The sequence below is a fragment of the Pseudomyrmex gracilis genome, unplaced genomic scaffold, assembly GCF_002006095.1.
Source record: "Pseudomyrmex gracilis isolate BER0280 unplaced genomic scaffold, ASM200609v1 scaffold_14, whole genome shotgun sequence".
Lineage (NCBI taxonomy): Eukaryota > Metazoa > Arthropoda > Insecta > Hymenoptera > Formicidae > Pseudomyrmex > Pseudomyrmex gracilis.
Window position 1 is genome coordinate 515035 of NW_018020598.1, and position 20677 is coordinate 535711.

General features: G+C 33.4%; 1 protein-coding gene across 3 annotated transcripts in view; it reads right to left on the reverse strand.

The window, feature by feature from the left end:
* Window positions 1-969: 969 nt before the first annotated feature.
* The window catches only part of LOC109863857 (transcription factor Sox-19b), a 29528-nt gene continuing 9820 nt past the window's right edge, over window positions 970-20677 (reverse strand). Inside the window, exons 3-7 of one of the 3 annotated variants that reach the window (XR_002251387.1) lie at window positions 19311-19505; window positions 12162-12310; window positions 8238-8708; window positions 4503-5294; window positions 971-4417 (exon numbers count right to left, since the gene is read on the reverse strand). Coding sequence is in view for 2 of the 3 variants with exons in the window: in XM_020444489.1 (XP_020300078.1) it covers window positions 8157-8708; window positions 12162-12310; window positions 19311-19505 (896 nt within the window). In the remaining variant the exon portion in view is untranslated. Of the gene's footprint in view, window positions 5295-7691; window positions 8709-12161; window positions 12311-19310; window positions 19506-20677 lie in introns of those variants that run through there. The other 2 variants (XM_020444490.1, XM_020444489.1) reach the window with 2 other exon arrangements.

Genomic DNA, 20677 nt, shown 5'->3' on the forward strand with positions numbered 1-20677 from the left:
TAAACTAATTTTTATCTCAAAAAATTAATATCCTGGAGCAAAGTATATTAAAATTATCAACAAAGATTAATATTAACAATATGTTATTAACATTGTTTTATCTATAAGATAAAAAGAAGTCCAATCATTTACTCTTAAAAAAAAACAAACAGTTATTCTGTGCCTATAATTCAATCTCAAACATGGAATTAGTCGTATTCTCTTCTTCCGTTTCTTTCTCTACTTCCGTTTATCGAGTTATTATGAACAGACATTATTTTGACCAATAATTTAAATTATTATTATTGGGTGAGCTGAGAACATTTGTAGCAATTTCTGAATACGGTTTTTGAGTTGAAATCACGGTAACGTTATTTTCATACCGACGTTTTGCGGGCATTTCAGTTCTCACTTGATAAGATTCAAGAACAGCTAAATGTTCTTACAACACATCGCGTAAACATCATATTTGTAAAGCAGATGTTACAAAAAAATCAAACGATTCTGTTGCAAATGCTCTAACTATAAAGTTTTAGCAAATGCTAAAACTATAATCTCTTCTTTATCACTGTTATTTCCTATGGTCTATATATACTGTTGATTGTTTCTATTATTTTTCTTTCGTGTGAAATCTTAGATTTTTATAAATATATATGTTCTTATATTAAGAACTGCGAAATAATCATGAAACGGTAAGAAAAACAAGATAATGATGGTAATGCTAATTTGGGTTTCGATGATAAAAATTTAGCATGTACTTCGAATTAAACATGTAAATAAATAACTAAATCTAAAAACCTAATTCTAAAAAACTAAAACTAATCTAGCATCTACTTTCTAATACAGAGCAGTGAATATCGAAATGTGTTGTTATGTGCCTACGTGTTTTAAGTTTTTAATTTTTTATAATTTTATAATTTTTTAATTTTTTAATTTTTTAATTTTTTAATTTTTTAATTTTTTTATTTTTTAATCGTTTTTTTGTGCGTGTGTATATATGTATATACACACCACGTAGTGATTTCGAATTAAATATGTAAATAAATATAACTAAATCTAAAAACCGAAATCTGAAACTTAACTACATCTAAAAGTAAAACTAATTACATGTGCTTTCTAATACTGAGCAGTAAATATTGAAACGTAGCCGCAACACGTGTACAATTGTATACAATTGTGTACATGTGTGTTGTTGTGGCCACGTTTTTTAATTTTTAAGTTTTAATTTTTTTATTTTTTTATTTTTTAATCGTTTTTTTTGTGCGTATGTATATATGTATATACACACCACGTAGTAATTTCGAANTAAATATGTGAATAAATATAACTAAATCTAAAAACCGAAATCTAAAACCTAACTACATCTAAAAGTAAAACTAATCTAATCTGCTGTACTTTCTAATACTGAGCAATAAATATTGAAACGTAGCCGCAACACATGTACAATTGTGTACATGTGTGCTGTTGTGGCTACGGTCTTTAATTTTTAATTTTTTAATTTTTTAATTTTTTAATTGTTTTTTTGTGCGTATGTATATATGTATATACACACCACGTGACATATACAACGTATGTCATTTTACGTAGTTATCACTACATGGATAATCGACTTAAGCTTAATTTTTTTTCACTTGTAGATAAGTTCTCGATAACTTTACCTAAAAGATGAAGTAAATATATTTTTTTTATATATCTTTATCTAAAGGATAGTTATCGGGAGATATAAAGAAATCGACACTTACAATTAGTAAGTCGAAGTTATGCAAGAACATTGCTACAAAACCAATATAGAGCAATGTCCGAAAAAAAGGAAGACAATATAATTTTCGTCAAAACCAAATTAAATCGCGATCCTTTTAATACGTAACAAGAACGTCTCGGCATCTTCACCTATATCCGAAAGTTAAATTCCATTCACGCATCATATTATATGTCGCGGACGCGGACGCGAACTCTCTGAGTAGTTTGAAAAGAATCACTCGACGAGTCGTTTCATGCTCGAGGAGTACGACTGTAAGTCGTTTTGTTCGGAAACGAAATTGATCTTCAGCATTATATACAAACATCAAATTCGCAATGTATTAATGCAGGTTTGTTTAGAGACGTTTCGATCAAATTTTTTAATTGATGTGATTAACAATATTACTACTGACAAGTCATTACGGAGACCGTTTAATGCGCGTCAGCAAGTACAGCGAGTCAAAACAATCGACAACATAGATAAACAAACAATAAAGTATGTCTATGCACGCAGGTTCTTAACTGCAAAATTAAAAACCGAATTGAATTGTCACCATATTCGCCAACACACAAAGAAACGGAACAAAGCATGACCGTCTTGCAGAAAATATACACATCAATAAAAAAAATCAGCGAATGAGCGTCTATTTACGTGCAAAATAATATCTCAGTGTTTCGCGCGTTCACACTGTGTCTAGCAATAGAATAGGAGCTAATATAAACAGTCTATAATACATAAACAATGCTCATGAAAATAAAGTAGCTTATCACCACATTACTTCGAGCGATTCGAGATTTTGGTAACAGAACTCGTCGATCCTCAAAACCATTTACATGTTTAACTTTTAGACCGCCGGGATTTTCCGAAATCCAAAATCATGGATATATATATATATATATATATATACATATATACATGTATGTACAACAATTTTTTTTTATTTTTTACTTTTTTAATTGTTTTAATTTTATTTTTTATTTACTGTTTTATAACAGTAAATGTCTTGTATCTGTACAATTATATACCCAATATATTTTGATAAAAACTTTTGTTGATATCGAAATAGATATATATTACTCTGAAAAGACACTCGCATTAAATCAGATTGAGCGTCTGTATATGTAAGAAGTTTCATCACTGCTCCTAGACCTACTCAAAAATTTCAAATAGGTGCTTTTAGTAACAATTGAGTTTCCTCCCACGCGATACACGGCCGTATTTCACAGTGGACGTACCTATCTGTGTCGGGCTCGTGCTCGGGTTATCACCTTGGAAAGAAAATTAATTCGGGTGTAATCTCTTTTTGAGGCCTGATTCAATTCACCCATCATTCAATCGATTTATCTGATTGAAAGAAATTAGTCTAGAAAAAATCCTAGAGTGATGAGCGAATTTGAAGTCGCGGAACCTCCACGTTTGCAGCTCCTGAGAACTCAGACTGCGAGACTAGTGCACGGTCGTCCATTGATTAGATGAACACAAACACAGATTAACACATAACAGACAGACATACACACTGCTGTACAGATTATAAGAAAACTAAATATAGAGGAAATCGAGGGTCGGCCCAGTGGTGTCGCGGCCCTGAGTGTGATGGCTGCGAGCGGGAGATGATGAGTTCGAATCCACATATCGCGCGGATTTTTCCGACCGGTCTCTTTCAAGTCAAATTTGGATTTGATTTAAGTACAGGGAATTGATGAATTTTTGATTAAAAAAATCGAACTGAATCGAGCCTTCCAATCAGTTTGAACCCTGACGGAGTTACAATAAAAATTTTGTTATGTAAAGGAAATTATAATGGAAGAGAAGTGGCCAATTCGAGGTAATAACCAGATCTTTGCTTCAATAAACTTCTTTATTTTGAAAAATTTTTGAAACAAACGTTTCGACCCCTAATTTAGAGTCTTCTTCAGTGTGAGGAAGGTTTGCAAGTATAGGAAGAACCTAGTCTATCAGTCGCGCATCGCCGTCAACAACACTCGAATTGGCCACTTCCCTTCCATTATAATTTTACACGAAAAAGAATAAAGAAGAAAATTATATTTTTGATCAGTAGACTTTGCGCACACTTGATGAGTAAATTGCAATATCTCAACTTTTGATTTATTATATCTCAAAGACTAGTCATTTTTGTGTGTATTGGGATATTTGTGATCGGGACGATATAAACTACATTATCCTAAATTTTCAGCTCATTTCACCGAAACCCAAATTTTATTAAAAAAAAAACAAAAAAAAACAGCAGGGTTCTATGAACAAAATTACTAAATTTAAAAATATCTTTAATATTTACAATTAATTAGAAGATCGTTTTAAAGTTGCAAATAAACAAAAAAGATGTTTACGTCATTTTGTATACTGCTTTCTCTTTAACGGTTACGAGTCCGCGCGCTTCGGTATGAAAATCGGTAAGAAAGCGAATATTTACGTGCAGAAATCCGGAAAAGCCATGTTTTTGCTACATTATTTACACAGAGGCTATGTACAATGTATTCTTAACACATTTAGGTCAAGACAGTTCTTATATAGTCACAAATTCATTAGTCACAAAGCGAAAGTTCTTCCAGTCTTCGTTGTTATTTGTAATGACTTCGGTGTCAGGTTTTTTGAAATAGAGCGTTAGTCAAGTTAAGTTTAATAATCTTGCTGCATCGAGATGATACTGTTGTTTGTCCGATTCAATGGTGTTTAATTCTGTAATATAATTATTCAATAAAAAATCTTCAATAAAAATCAATTTAGATATCAATGTGAAGTCTGATGCTCGAAAAAAGCTTACTCAAATTGTTGATTTTGAAATGTTTCCTAAAGTAATCTTTTATCTATCCATTATCCTCTGTTGTAATAAATTATCAATGGGTCCACTAATTAATTTGTATAGAATCTTACCAATAGAATTTCTTCACTCATCTTAGACCTATTTATTTATATATTTATTTTTGTTAAAAAAAAATTTTTCATTAATTTATTTTTCTTGAATATAGTTTCAGTTGTGTCTTAACAATCAGAGTCACGTCCCTATTTTGTCTCTCTAATCTTTGCTCCAGCTCTATGACTTCTTTGCTTCCAGTATGTACTGCATCGTACTGATACCGTATTGTACTATCTCCTGCTTCTTCGTTTTTTCTCTTTTCCTTTCAGCTCGTCTTCGATATGTTGCTGCTTCGATTAATTTGAATTGAAAAACAGTGTCATTGCTATTTCAGTATGACTAAGATGTGCAGCGGAAGTTTGCACGCGACTTGTCGCTTATTCTTTCACTCTTCGAAAAGTCATGCGCAAATGCGTTCCAGATGTACTGATAGTAAAAATTCGTTTTGATATTAGCTGACAGTCCACTGCCACAGCATCTTAGTTTCATCATTTAATGACGTGATAAACGGTAGCTATATTGTACTGATATTTTTTCTTTCCATTCTGTTATGTTTTTTGTAATAAATAAGTCGTATTTGGAAAACGGATGATGCAGCAATTCGAAAACCGAAGGTGTTTATTTACCAAAGTAAACACTTTCGATAATGAGCCGTCGTCTGATATTTTCTTTGTTCTTCTAAACAATGTAATCTGAAACCTGTTAATGACAACAGCAATGTGATTTGCTATTCGCTATCTATGCGTCAAGTCGTTTCGAAGTACTTATCAATTGCTCGTTCATATCAATCGACTACTCCGTATTAATTTATAAAGATCCGCGAATGAGCATGCATTCAGTGTGAAGAAACAGTCCAAAAGTTTCGCTCACGATTGCTAAGCGCGCGGTGACTCAATAGGAGAAATACTCTATAAGCAATGATTATTAATTATTTGTTGAAATAAAAAACGATTTAATGAATTATAAATAAATTAATTTAAATCAGGTTTGCCGATGGTCCAAATTTATCGAAACGTTCCATTTAGCATATATGTGTGAGTCACCCTATATAATTTCTTTAAGAAACCACCACCATCTGTGAACCATCGGCGAACCTGGTCTAAATTAATTATTTATTCAAATATCAAATCATAAAAAAATTAATTATTTATAAAATGCAAATTAAGCATCTCAGACAAATATCCGAACTGAATACAATTTGAATGAATTTCTATGTGTATTTTGCACGTTTAAAAATATATTTATACACACACATTCAGCAAATCTACTAATTATTAGTAATTAATTATTATATTTATTTGGGAGATATGCATTTTAAGTCACGCCTCATTGATTTCGATGCGCTTTAAAAATATTGCAGATCGTACTGAGAAATTTCTAAAATTTTTGCGGGGGGACGGCCTTGTGGTTTAGAAAATATGACAATTTGAAGTTTTAGAACTTTAATACTTTACTCTAGATATTATTCATAGGCATATTAAATGTTCACGGAGCAGATGTGAATTTAAAATTCGCGAACGTATGTTTTTTACGCATTTACCGGAACCTATACAAGTGTTTTTTTTTATATTAAACCAAAACATTATCCGCCTCCAATATAAGGAAAAAAATATCTGTATAAATAAACTTCCTTCAATATAAGAAAAAAAAAATATCTGTAAAAATAAACTATCTGTAAAAAAAATCGAAAACCGAACTTGTGATCGAAACGTTTGGCGATTAAATAAATTTACTTCTTTACAATATCAACTTGTATTCACTTCGCATTGGTTCTCAACTCTTAAATTTGACTTTTTCACAAGGTCTTTACTTTTACTTGATTTGCATATTTATCATTTATTTTTTGACAAAAACTTCTCCCATTGTGTATATTTTATATCTGTATATATTTGTCAAATTTCATACTTAACCTTTTCGCTCCGGGGATTTTTCCTTTAAAATTGACCTCGCATTTTAGCTGAAAAAGTTAATAATAACCTGCTATCTTCCCCCTTCAAAGTTAATTTTGAAGGTCAAAGAAGTAACCAGGATTTTTTTCAATTTTTTTCCTAAATTTAGTGCATTAAATTGACCTTATAAACATCTATTACGTTCGCTTTTCTTGCTGGTCCATATATGGACCAGTCCCGGAGCGAAAAGGTTAATAATCTAATAATACACTCTGTATTTTAGATGTACTTTATCAAGCAAAATCGAATCTCTTGATTTGTCTCTAAACACTATTATTTTCACACAAAATGCGCGAAACTTTTGGCATGTTTTCATGCAATTTCAGACTGTTTTGTGACGTACAGATGTAGATCTTCGTATTGCTTACACTTAGTTTGCACTTTAGTTTGTTGTCTTTGTCTTTCCAAAATATGAACATAAATAATATTGTTGCGATTACTCGACTTGAAAAAAAAAGAAGTTTAAGAGATTCTTGCAAACTCGTACTTTATTTACAAATCTACAAAATTTCGTCAAAATATTCAGAGATCAAGACTTTCTTTCGATTAAATTGTCATTTTTTGTTACTGGGTGTAGATGCACATTTCGCAACAATATCTGTCGTATTTCAAGTGCAAAAATGATAAAAAAGTGTAAACAACGCGAACAAGTCGTTGCACAGTGAGCCGAATTCAAGATTTAGGCGACCAAAACTTAAAAAAATAACAATTAAGACTTAAGGCTCGTTGAAATTGTCAACAAAAAATATATAAGGCCTTACGAGCCATTCGCTTTTAAAATTAGTTAGGGGGGTATCCCGGAGTTTTTCATATGTGAGATGCAAATCCAGCATTCCGTATGAATTTAAGAATTGAGATTTCAATTCAAAAAAACACTTACTTGTAAAAATTTACAAGTAGAATTCGTTACATGTATATACGAGGGACGGTATTCCCTAGCAGTAAATATTGTAATTGGTCAATTCATCGAAATCTGCTACAGTTAGTTAGTGCGGCGCCCGTTGGCAGTACTTACTCCTAGGGAATACCGTCTCTCTTACCCCTAGCTCCCGGGGCTACGAAACGATTCATTGACGCCGACTGTACACGCACAGTTTCCGCACAAACATCCTGCGAATGGCTCGTAAGGCCTTATATATTTCTTGTTAAAAAAATTAATTTCGTAGTATAAATAAGCAAGTTAATTTTTAAAATAATCAAATTATCACGTTCTACCATTATATGTTTGCAAATAATATCACAATATAATTATCTTCCGATCTCTCTTTCTTTCCTTTGTTCAACTATCTGACTCACGTAAACGAGTCACAGTTCACAACTTCACTACACGTTAACTTGATGTTTGGCAATTGGTTTTGATTTAATAAAATCATCAATATTTAAATTTTGCCCGCTCAGATCTGAGCTCACTGCACGGAATCAACTAATTCCATATTCCACATTTTTTGTGGATGTTTGACAAAATCTGTTTTGAATAAATGCTATCAGGATATTTCGAGAGAAATCAAATCGTCAGACTTGTGACGTTTGACATTCTCTTTCAACTCGCGATTCAAGCGAGTCGAATCGAAAACGAAACGATTTCTTTAATTCAAAACTACGGCCTATCGGGTCAGAAGATGACCGTCAACGGTCGCCGAACAATATCGTTTGGTGGTTGTGTTGTCGAGTAACCACCATACGCCTGACCCACCTGTGGAGGTAGCAACGCCTGAGTAGGCGCTGGGTAATAAGCTGGCAGAGATGCACCTGGACTCGCGGCTGATGACGTCGACGTCGAACTTGTGCTGGACGATCCTTGATCCGCCGTTCTTTCGTGGTGCTTGCTTGTGTCCGGAGATTCCGCAGCTGGTGACCTCGTAGGTCCACTTCCGACCACGCTTCCTGGACTGGATTCTTCATAGAGCTTATTCGGTTCGTAATTTGGCCGATTGTAATCAATCCCAAGCGGTTTTTGATCCATGTAAAGCTTTGATTGTTCGAAATACGCCTTTGCCGAATCCAAATAGCTTCGGTCCAAATACGGTTTGGGATTGGAATCCAGGTATTTAGGATCCGGGTACATGCTCATTGCGAGACTGGTACTAGTGGGATGCGACATGTATGCAGCTCGATATTTATCTGGATCAACTCCGTATTTCATTGCATCCATAGAAGTCATCACCTGGAACAGATGAAATAGCCGAAATATTTAACAAATAGTTGTGTTATTTTTTATTTTTTTATTTTTTTAATCCCGTCGCGATCGCTGTATCACAAAACTTCGCCGTATTCGAATGTTTACCTAATTCTATGGCTTACGCGACTTATCGCTCGCAAATGTAGGTCAAGGAACGGCCTTGAACACAGCTGATCGCATTGACATATGAACATACTTTCGCGGAAACGCGTTGTTTTTGAGTTATTGTCAGTCTTCTGTTGAAAGTTGCTGTGTTTCGAATTTTTGATCAAAATTAAAAAAAGAAATGATTAGTATATGAGTTTTATAACATATAACTAAAGTCAAATAAAAGTGGCGGGCTGGTTTGGTATTATCCGGGATGCATCACGTGGAGGTAGCATCTTTTCTCTTGTTTTTGAGTCTCCAATCACCTCACGAGTGATTGACTTCGAGATATTCTGTATATTTTAATTAACTTGATAATAGAAAAAAAAATAATATCGTTTATCACACAATTTGTAATATTACAATCGGTTATTATCACATCAATTGATAAAAAAAAATCATAATCTCACAAAATAGCGACAGCCTTGTAACATAGAAACGTATTTCGTCGACATTTTAACACGAGCGGATTTTCCGAAACGAATCCTTGCCAAAATATTGAAGCGGCTATAATATCGAGGATCGTGACATAATGCGAGGGAGTTGACTTTCTTGTTCTCTCTGTGCTCTCCCACCTCTTCGAGGCCATTTGGAAAATAAAGTGTGCTCATTCTCTTTCGCTCTCGACTTCGACGACACATGGCGCGAAAGGAGAATGCCAGCTCTTTTGTGAGCGAAAACAGAGGCGAATGGTATATGGTGTCATTGTCCTCTTTAACAGCGACATTGCAGCTGGATAATTAAGTCTCCTAGAACGACGGCATAGATGAAGGAACGGATTGTGACAATGACAGGAACAGACGAAACGGATATGTGACGAAAGGTTTGCATATTTACCATGTGCACGTGTAATTTTACAATTTAACATTCGCGCATCTGTGTCAAAAAAATGGACTGCTTTGTATTTTAATTTAAAAATGAAGATTGAAATGAAAATTGTATTCTTGCGCCAACACTGTGAATAGATATATTTACATAATTCTATATAAAAATAATCAAAAAATCATCTCAATCAAAACGTGACGTGCGTCGCAAAGAAATTTTTTTCATTTCCGGACTCGCCGTTGTAGCGGATCACAGGTGAAGGGCAAAGAGGAAGATGGAAAGGAAAGGGTCCCGAGGTGTGAGAGAAGCTGAGCTATAATCAATTGGTTGTAGCAGGCGGGAGAAACTTAGCATTGCTAAGACTGGATGTAAATCATCCGGACAAAGCCGCTTAACGATCCGACAAAGGATCTTGCATGGTTCTTCATTCGTCCACGAATTATAGAATCGGGAATACACATGCTGATTCTCGCCTTGCTTTCTTTTTTTTTGAAGCACAATTCTTGTTTTTTATTTTTCGTACATCTTTTAGGAATACAGGACGGATGAAATCTGCCTGACCAAACTTGTTTTTTGTTTCTTGTATTTTATGCCGTAGTATCCTTTTTACTACTGTTTCGCAGAAGCGCGATATTAATTATATTAGCAAGTGTTCGTTTGTATGTGATGTACAAAAAAGAAACACAAAGATTAGTTGTAACAAAGTTTAATTATATAATAATAATGTAGTGTGTACACAAATAATGTACACATAAACAAAACAAATTAACAGACACACACACAACAATTTAAAACACAACGAATAATGAAGTAAAAATAATTGGCTGAAATAATTGGCCAATTATACCAATAATAACTTGCCAAAAATAATTGGCAAATGTATGACAGAGTACTCATTATGCAAAGCAATAACTTCAACGCTTTGCATTGAAATACATAAATGTACCGAAATTATTTTCTTTTAATTTCCAAGTTAATTAACATATATATACACGTTTTTAAGTGTGAAATTTAGCTCTTTTGTTACAGCTGAGCTAGTCCGGAACGGACAGCTCTGTCGCGAAATGCGAAGAGAGCCACTCGTGTGACTATTCGTTCTAGAACGTCGCTTAGTCGCTACGGGAAGTCACTTTAGTGGCGCGTAGTAGGGCTTAATTAAGAATTACAAAATTGTTGTTTTTTTTTTTTTTTTTTTGATAAGTGCACAGGATAAGAAATACATGTACGAAATATATGACATTTTCTTTTACTTTCTTGTTGTTGTAAGCTTTTAAATATAAATTTAAGAATATTTTAAATTTTGTGTTTTCTTGTTGACGGAAAATATTGTTGTCACAATAAAGAATCTTTCGACTGTCTTTACTTGGCAAAAAAAGACTGTGTTTTATTGTTTTCTCTTTTTTTCAAGATTTCTGTAATTTTTCTTCTTTCTATGCTGCTGCTGATGGATGGATGACGAGAAAGAGAAAGAACTCTCGAACTCGGTCGGGTGAAGATAACGTTAGAATTCTTCAAGCATGCTGCTCGCCGTCGGTGTTCGCCAATAATGGTCGCTTGTATCGCGCCGGTGCGTCGTTCCAGACGCGTCGGCCATTCAGCTGTTGAATGCAGAAATAACTAGCTATCTGTTTGTCTCTCGTAGCCAGCTGCGGAAATTCATACACAGACCACAGTCTCCGGTTTCTGTTTGCGAAGCCACCCGGGGGCTCCTTTGTTGCGACAACGAATGAAACGTACCTACACTCATCCTCTCTCCCGTGTTACCTTCCGCTCTTCCACCCTCATCCTTCCTCTTCTCTCTAGAATCGACTCTTCCTCTCGCGTTTTGCGCGCGCGCGCGCGCGCGAATGATCCGTCTCCTCTTTTTCTTCTTTCCTTTTCCTTTATTTACGCGGTCCGGCGCAGCGATCTGTCTCGCGGACTCGATATATATCCAAGTTAAGCAATTGTCTTCGAGATAAATGGATTTGTGATTGTGACGTGCAAAATATTGGCGGCTTAATATTAATAGGAACGAAGAAAACGCATTAATTTCTTCCCTTAAGGCCAAAGTCACATTTGCGTTGAAATAACAGAAATGACGTTCTTTGTTGCATAATATTGTGGAAAAAATGTTTCTGATCAGACACATCTAACATTCATTGATCCAATCTTTATGACATTTGTTATTTTATCAAAAATGCATTCCGAAGAAATCGTGTGTGTCTTCTTTTTTAAGTTAAAGTCAAACGTAGTTCACATGACATACTGTCGACTTGTAATAAAGTTAAAAAACTGACATCAAGTAATATAAACATTAAACAATATACCTTCTTTCAATTTACAACGTGATTGAAATAGAATGTCAGTTTCTTATATCAAATCCATATCAAATCTTCAGTTTCTTATATCAAATCCATATCAAATTCTCATATCAAATCCATACACATACACACATACATGTACACTGTTTAGAAATATATTCACCTGAGGTGGTGCGCCAAGACCAGACATAGCAGCAGCAGATTGTTGTGCAGCCGCTGCTGCGGCTGCTGCCATGTTGGAAAGTTGTCCATACGCTGCAGGAGCGTAATAGGATGATATTCCCGCTTGTCCCATGCTACCTGCGGCCATTCCTGTGAATATGGAGCCTATAATGTAACACCTGTAACACTTACTTAGTATCGAGAAACTTAGAGCTAGAAACTAGAACTAGAATTCAAATTTTAACACAAAAATTCAGTGTTTTTAGTTAGTTTTAGAGAGTTTTTCTCAAAATAAAAAAAATAATGTTTTAAACCAAAATAAAACTTTTCTTTAACATTAAAATTTTATCGTTTAAAACAAAAGAAAAAAATTAAACCAAGCTAAATATACTGTTTTTAAAAGATTAATATTTAGAATATTATTGTATATAAATGTATAATATATATCTTTATATATCTGAACAGTCAGATTTTCTGTCAGAATAGAATTTTTGTGGTGCATTGAAAAAACAGTTTTGTGTTGAGATTGACCAAAAATTTGGTAAATCAAACCAAATACAGTGTTCTGAAAATCAAATTTTGAGATTACCAAACTTTGATAATCTCAACAAAAACCTGCTTTTTTTCAGTGTGATTAATATCAGATCTATCTGATATTAATCACCATAACCATATACACCAGAACCAGGTCTCTGCTTTTCCTCCATTTTGTCGTTATTATTTATTATTTGTTTAGAGAAAAAAGAGAGAGAGAAGTAAAAAAGAGATGTAAAATGTACTTTGGGTGCCTTATCGATTATCAACAAAGCCTTCGATAAAGCTCCATTATTGAGCGATCGATAGCGACTAGATAATGTTGGTCATTCGCTTTGTTTCAGCGAATTGATTTTAACGTAATTCGGAGGAAAATGATTAACGTTGAGTTTTTTAAGATTTATCAATCCATGACGACGACGAATTTCTAAAGATGAAACGGATTTAACAAATCACAACATAGCGTTATTGTTCGAGCTGAGATGCGAAATAATTGCATAAAGTTTCATTGCAATCAATACAAAACAGTCGTTTATGTACTGATCTCAAATATCGATTATTTCATGAGTTAATCAACTAGTCACAGGCATATATTACTGTAGCTTACCTTGTTACGTGATAAACCATGTGTACTTATGTTTAACCATGTACTTATTATTAACTTAACTTACCTTATATGATGAATCTCGTTAAATTTCCTTTCGTCAAGAATGTCCTCTTCTTAATGTTTTGTTTTTTGTTGTTGTTCTTTTTATTTCGTACTTTCTGAATTGCGAATTACATACGCGATTTTAAAATTCCCACGAAAGCGCGGGGATAAACGACACAAACCTGCGATTAAAAACCTAAATATTGTTCAAGTACGTTGTGACTTTTTTTTGCATAATAATTTAAATCCAAACACAAAAACTTTTGTTGTGCTTGGTTTTCTCTATACACATCGCATCTCATTTCAAAATTCAGCTCGAGCAGTTACGTTCTCGAACGTTACTCTTATGAAATTTTTAGAAAGAATGAATGTAAAATTTGCTGGACAAATATATACTATCTATAAAAAAATTTTCTTATATGATCATATCATATAGAGAAAAATAGCGCTCACGAAAACCCGTTACATCCTTACTATCATAATTACATCCAGTTCGTTTGCTCGCTCATCGTGCACTGACATACATCTCTTGTATCAATATACATTTACTTGGCAACTAATAAATTTATTTAAACATGTCAATACTTTATATATATATATATATTTCTCTCTCTCTCTCTCTCTCTTCTTATTTTTCTTGCCTGTTGTGCTTCTATTTTCCATCTGAGTTTCGTGGTCAGCTGTAGCATTTATTAGAGCGTGTATATAGGAGACGAAACGTTTGGCTTTTTTAAATAAAGAAATTTACTTCACACACGAACACATCCTGTATATTACTTCGTATCGGCCTATTTTTAATTATTGATTGACAATTTCACGAAGTATCTATCTACTACTGACTTGAAATAAGACTAAGTTTAGAATTAGTAAAATCATAAACTTAAATTCTCATATTCTCAGCTTTATGTTAAGTTTAGAATTTGTTGACAAAATGTATATATTAGTAATTTGTTGACAAAATGTATACATTATCATGTACATTATAAAACAACTATGTGCATCATGTGCGTAGTTTTTATGTATCTGAGAATTAAATTTAAGAAAAAAATGGCGCAGTAAGCATAAACTTAAATTTTTAAAATGCAAAAAATACAAAAAAATGTTAGGTTTAGAATGTAAGTAGTTTCTTATAAGATATTTTAGCTCAGCACTTCGCAAATCGATTGTATCCAGATATCTTTATCTCTTTTCTTATATCTCTTCAAGATTTTTGATTTTAATATATGGGTGATTCTCTCAAAAAACACGCATATTTGTGTTCTTTCAAAATAACTTTTTTGTATAATACAATTTTATTTCCTGACCAGCTCTATTAGAACGCGAGAATACTCTTTTCTACACTATTTAACTATAAAAATAAAATTTAAAAATCATTATATAAGTAGTTTTGTATAAGTTTAGCATTAAATTGTAATCTCCGTGGATGTCCCCATGCAAGAACTGCAGATATTTCCGCCTTTTTTAAATATATTCATAAGTCGTCGCTATCCGTTAGTTTAATAATAATTATTTTTTATTTTATCAAAAATGAAAATAAAATTTACACATTCACAGAGAATCACCCATTATATCTTCCATTAATTTTTAGTAAATATTTATTCATTTATTCTGTAATCACTAGAATGTAACTTTAGATAAGATTTTAGTAGATAAGACTTTAGATTTTAATTAGATTTTGAAATTCGACAATTTGAAACGTATGATTTGATATAAAAATGCAGACTGACATATTGTTATTGATTGTTACTGATATTTGTTAATTAGTTTTGTGTACAATTCTTCATCATATTATGAAATTCCTCGTGATAGAGAAAAAACAGACGTTAAAACTATTCAAATTTTTGGCATCAAAAGTTTTTGTTGTAAAAAAAAGAAAATAATAAAAAATCGAAGTTTGTGTCCAACTATCTTTATCATAACTTTTCTCTTTTCAAGATTTTTGATTTTAATATATGTTGTAATTATTATATGTTGCATTAATGTAATGAATATGTCTTCTCAATGTCAAATCAATCTGATATCTCAACATTCACAAAGATAGAGCGGAAAAGGTGAAGGAGCGCTAGAATAAATTCTCGAATAATTTCCCTTCGGCGCGGTAAAGCCGAAGGAAACTACTTTGCGAAGCGTGTCTGCTCGTGGATTCATTGGACATCGGCACGCGAGCGCATAAACATGTCGCTGGCTCATTATTTATTGAATTGTCTCAAGTTCCCGAGGTATTATACAAAAGTCCACGACTTGGTGGTCACGCCTAGCATTTTTGCCTTTGCAAACACTCGTGATCGTAAATCTGTCATTCGTTGAAAAAACAAAAAGAACAGCTCCCTATATATATAAAGAATATATTTACTCTGATAATTTATGTCCTTAAAAATATGTATTTCTCTTATCTTTTTCTTTTTTAATCGATCAATCAATCGCTCGTGAAAAGTTAAAAATAATTAAAAGGCCGATACGAGCAGTAAATACAGGATGTTCGTGTATATATATAAATATAAGTCTTTATTCCAAAAACACACCTATCTCTTTATAAGAGATTAGTTTCTGAAATGCTCCACATTAAGTTGCAGGATAATCCGTTAAATGTAATGTCGGATACTGACTCGTTGAAACCTTATTTCTCTTTACTTGAATTGTATAAATCAAATGTTTAGACTGTTACTTTTATAAACATGTTTTTCGACCTAATGTGAACTTTTGATCTTCTGATCATATAGTGGGGATACTTTTATATATTTGCTGGTTGTTATGTTTTCTTGTCAGTACACAGTATTTGTAATTCGTTGTCATACACGATTGACATCATTTACTTTATATTTTAGTGATGTTGTGATCTAATTTGTTTTTTAATTGAGTGAATTTTATTAATTTGTTTTTTTTGTATTTTATTACGATGTATCTTTTGCGCTAATTATCTATTATTGTCATTAGATGTTTATTACACTGAAGAAGGTCCAAAATTGAGGACCGAAACGTATGTGTTTTTGGAATAAAGACTTATATTTATACACGAACATCCTGTATTTACTGCTCGTATCGGCCTTTTAATTATTTTTTCTTTCTTTTTTCTTTTTTATGCAAATACAAGAGCTAAAAATTACAAAAATATCAGACTATAGTAGACGAGTAAACATATATTATGTTCTTTTCTTTTGTTCAATGATCTTTATTAATTTAATTTATTTTTGAGCATTGTATATGATTATTATGCTTGTAAATAAATAATAAACAAGTCTAAATTATTGTACAAAACTGATGCATTACAACTGTCATAAATGTATTAACATACAAAGATGTTTTTTCGGGTTTGAACCGCGTTAGTGTCATTTTATAAATTGTTATCAAGATATTACATTAACACCAGAAATGATAATTATTTCAAACTAATAATTGTTGTCTGACATTTTTGACTAACAGGCATGCGTTACATAAACAAAAATTTGAGTTGACATTTCAACTTTAAACCGATAATTTATCCCTCTCATGCTTGTCTTATGCACGTATCATCGTATCGTATAAATACGATCGTGAGAAAGCATAAATGACCAAAAAGAAAACCAAACAAACATAAAAACACAAAAACTTGAGGAAAAAACTACAAGATGCACTTATATCTTAATTATATTTTAATTATATTTCGTTCGATAAGAAAAAAATCTTTAATTATTCGTTCAATTATCTCTTCGGCTTGCGAATATATTGTATTTCTTGCGCGTGTTTCTTGCTCAAAAGTATCTATGTATAAACCATGCAGGAATTTCAATTCAAACCTGAATAGAAATGTGAATATGGGAAGAGATATCATTGAAGAGAAGGAAATGCGTTCAAAAGAGATACAAACGGGAGGAGCAGAAGAGACTTCTGCGTCTTCGATATATATATATAAATCGGAGATTACCAATCGCTTTTCGCAGAGAAGATCGCGTGGGCGTCGAAATAAACTCCAGCCTTAATCGCGACATCATTGCTGACCGGCACACTGGTCTCGCGGACTGAGTGTAAGGGCTGCGAACATGGAGGTCCCGAGTTCTCGAATCCGATCAACACCTTAGGATTTTTTCCGTGCCGGTCTCTTTCAATCGAGTTGACCGGTTGAAAGACGAACTGAATCGGATCTAATAATTAATTCGATTAAAATTTAATCTCGAATTTAATCTCTTCCAAAAACGGGTCTTAGTCACGTCAAACATGAACACGAGCCTGTGATAGACGGCTGTGTACCGATTGGTAAAAGCGCTTACTACTGCACAGAGATTAGAGAACGAAAGAAAGATATGTGAAAAGTATAGATTCAACGATCGAGAAGATAATGTGTGTCATATAGCCAAAAATACCGTGTAGGTGGCTGAAGACACTTAAACCCGTATGAAAAAAAAAAAGATATCACCATTGCTGGAATTAATAATTTCTCCAATAGAAGAGAGGATATCGCGTAAACTCGCCTACGCGGCGAATTACACAATGACAATAATTTATAAGTTGTAACTCGAGATACAAATATATTCGAAAGCCGTCGAAATAAAAGCCAGAAAGAACAACGCTTGTCGGGTTATAAAAAAGATGATCAAAATGATGAATAAGCAAAAAGTATGAATAAGCAAATATCGAGTTTGCTTGAAAAATGCGCGTTGTATTACGATGTAATGCAAATAACGAGCTCGTACGCGCGCCCCGTCCTTTGTGATGGCGTCACAAAAAGAGTGCAATTATTAAATTACAAATCCTCGCATTCACCATGCATAATGCGTTTGCGCCTTCGCTTCGTGTTAATTAAACAAATTGGTAGCGCATAGCTCGTTTTCTGTATTCTTCTACCGCTTTTGCGCTCGCCTTCATTATGTCCGCTCAATTGTCACAATAAACTACCGACAGACGTGACGTCAACGCAAGTGTTTGGGCACGAGTGTTTACGCAACTGCAGGAAGTGCAATATTTACAACAACACACACCACTTTGCTACATTGCAACAAAATAATTTTCGCAAAATGATTAAAAAAGAATTGAAAAAAAAAACAAGAATTTAGAATTATTTAGAAAAAATATAAAAAAAAACAACAAAATCTTTTTGTACAAATCGCAAAAAATAAATACAAATCACAAATGATAAAATAAGTCACATTAGAAAAACATTGTCCAAACAAAATAATTTTCGCAAAATGATTAAAAAAGAATTGAAAAAAAAAACAAGAATTTAGAATTATTTAGAAAAAATATAAAAAAAAACAACAAACATCTTTTTGTACAAATCACAAAAAATAAATACAAATCACAAATGATAAAACAAAAATAAATTACATTATAAAAACATTGTTCAAACAAAAAATAAAATAAATTAAAGTAAATCTTTGTTAAACATGCTATCATTTATATTTGAAATACGAGCAATATTGTAATTTTTCAAGCATTTTAACTTTTACAGGGCCGACACTTTTTTCTGAAATCTTGTGTATTTAATACTCAAAACTTGTATGCACATGTAACGTATGTCGTAAATGAAGTTATCGTGCAGATTTAGAGAATCACTAAATTCGGCCGGCCTTTTAAAAGTTAAACTATATCACATGCGGTTTTTAATTTTTACTGAAATAACCCGAGTCGAAATTTAGCGTCTACATTGAACCTCAATTTTTGAAAAAAGGAAATTTCGGACGTATAGCAGCGTCAAAGCAGCATCTACTTTTTTTCTTATTCCTACTTTGAATCTATCAGAGCCTATTTTGAGCCTATCAGAGCCTGCAATGCGCAGCCTGATCTGAGAATTGAACCCTACTTTAAAACTTTAGCAGAAAAAAAAGAAATTTCGGACGTATAGCAGCGTCAAAGTAGGATCTACTTTCTCTCTTACTCCTACATAAAAAAAAAGGAATTGAGGTTCAATGTAGACGCTAAATTTCGACTCGGGAATTTAATTAATATTATTAATTTGTAATAGAATAAAATAGATGAAACTTAGAGATGACTTGCCCGCTCGAAGAGCATCCATAGGAACACTCGGATATGGAATACTGTAAGGATAACCCTCTTTACGTAGAGTTTTCGGCTTCCGTCGTGGTCTGTATTTGTAATCCGGGTGTTCCTTCATGTGCTGAGCACGTAGTCTTTTTGCTTGATCGATAAACGGTCGTTTCTCGTCCTCTGTGAGAAGTTTCCATTCTGCTCCTGCAACAAATTTTTATTGCGTGCTAATTAGATCGTAAATACGCAATCGATTTTTTGTTGTAATTGACTACATGATTATTTTTGTTATTATTTTCTGGAAACAAATAATTTTTTTGTTTAACAAATGATGCAATCAATTTAAGCAAGTATCATGTTAGAATTAGATTAATTATCCTGGAAATATAACGGTTTTCAAAAATTTGTCAAATTTAAAAGTGAAAAAGTGGACATGTAAGATATTAAAGAGCGCAGCGACTGTTTCTTTTGCACACATTCTGTGACAATCTTTGGTGAGTTTTTTTGAGAGTTTCTTGACAGTTTCGTGACAGTTTTTTTGGCAGTTTTTTTCTCCAAAGGGCGCATGTATTTTTAACATCAGATGTATATTTCTTTTTTTGTTACTCGTAATCCTGACGATGCAAGTTCGACAACGCTTCAAGTTGAGTCAAACCCTTGTGCTAACAGGAAACGCAGGAAACGTTTTCCAATTTCCACGTTTCATCGTTGGGGACAAGTTCGGGAAGGGTTGGAGGGAGAGCGTCGATCGATCGACGATGCGGTAACTGCATTGCCGATCACTTCGTCTTTTCACTGTCTTCTCTGTCTGTGTCTCAAACAACAATTCATTTCCCTTCAACGTATTTCAACGTGAGATATTAATGTAAATTACCAGAATTTCGCATCGCCGAATTCTGTGGTTTTTTCTCTTTTCTTTCGTCACGAGAGAAATAATGAACTACTTGAAATAAAATCGACAATCCACTATCAACATATATTCTTTGTCGGCTTTTCTTTAACAACATTGGTCGTGTCGCAGAAACGAGAGCGACGTCACGGCCACGCCGGTGTGATCTCTCTCCTTCCTTTTCTCCTCTGCCAATTCTTCTTCTCTGTCTTTCCCTTTGCCGCTCTCGTCCATTAATTAACAGGCTTTGTACTTTTAAACGATGTTAAATAAACGGCATTGTCCGCCGGCGAAAGGACTGAAAAGCGGGTGCTATTGTGCTTTAAAGCCCGCTCCTCGTTGTCGATCGTGGTCGGCGTCGGTGTAGCCGCCACCGTCGTCGTCGTCGTCGTCGTCGTTGTCGTCATCGTCGTCCCAGAAAGAAGGAAAGAGAGAGAACGAAGGAGTATTGCCCGCGAATGCCAACTTACTAATACCATCAGTCCCG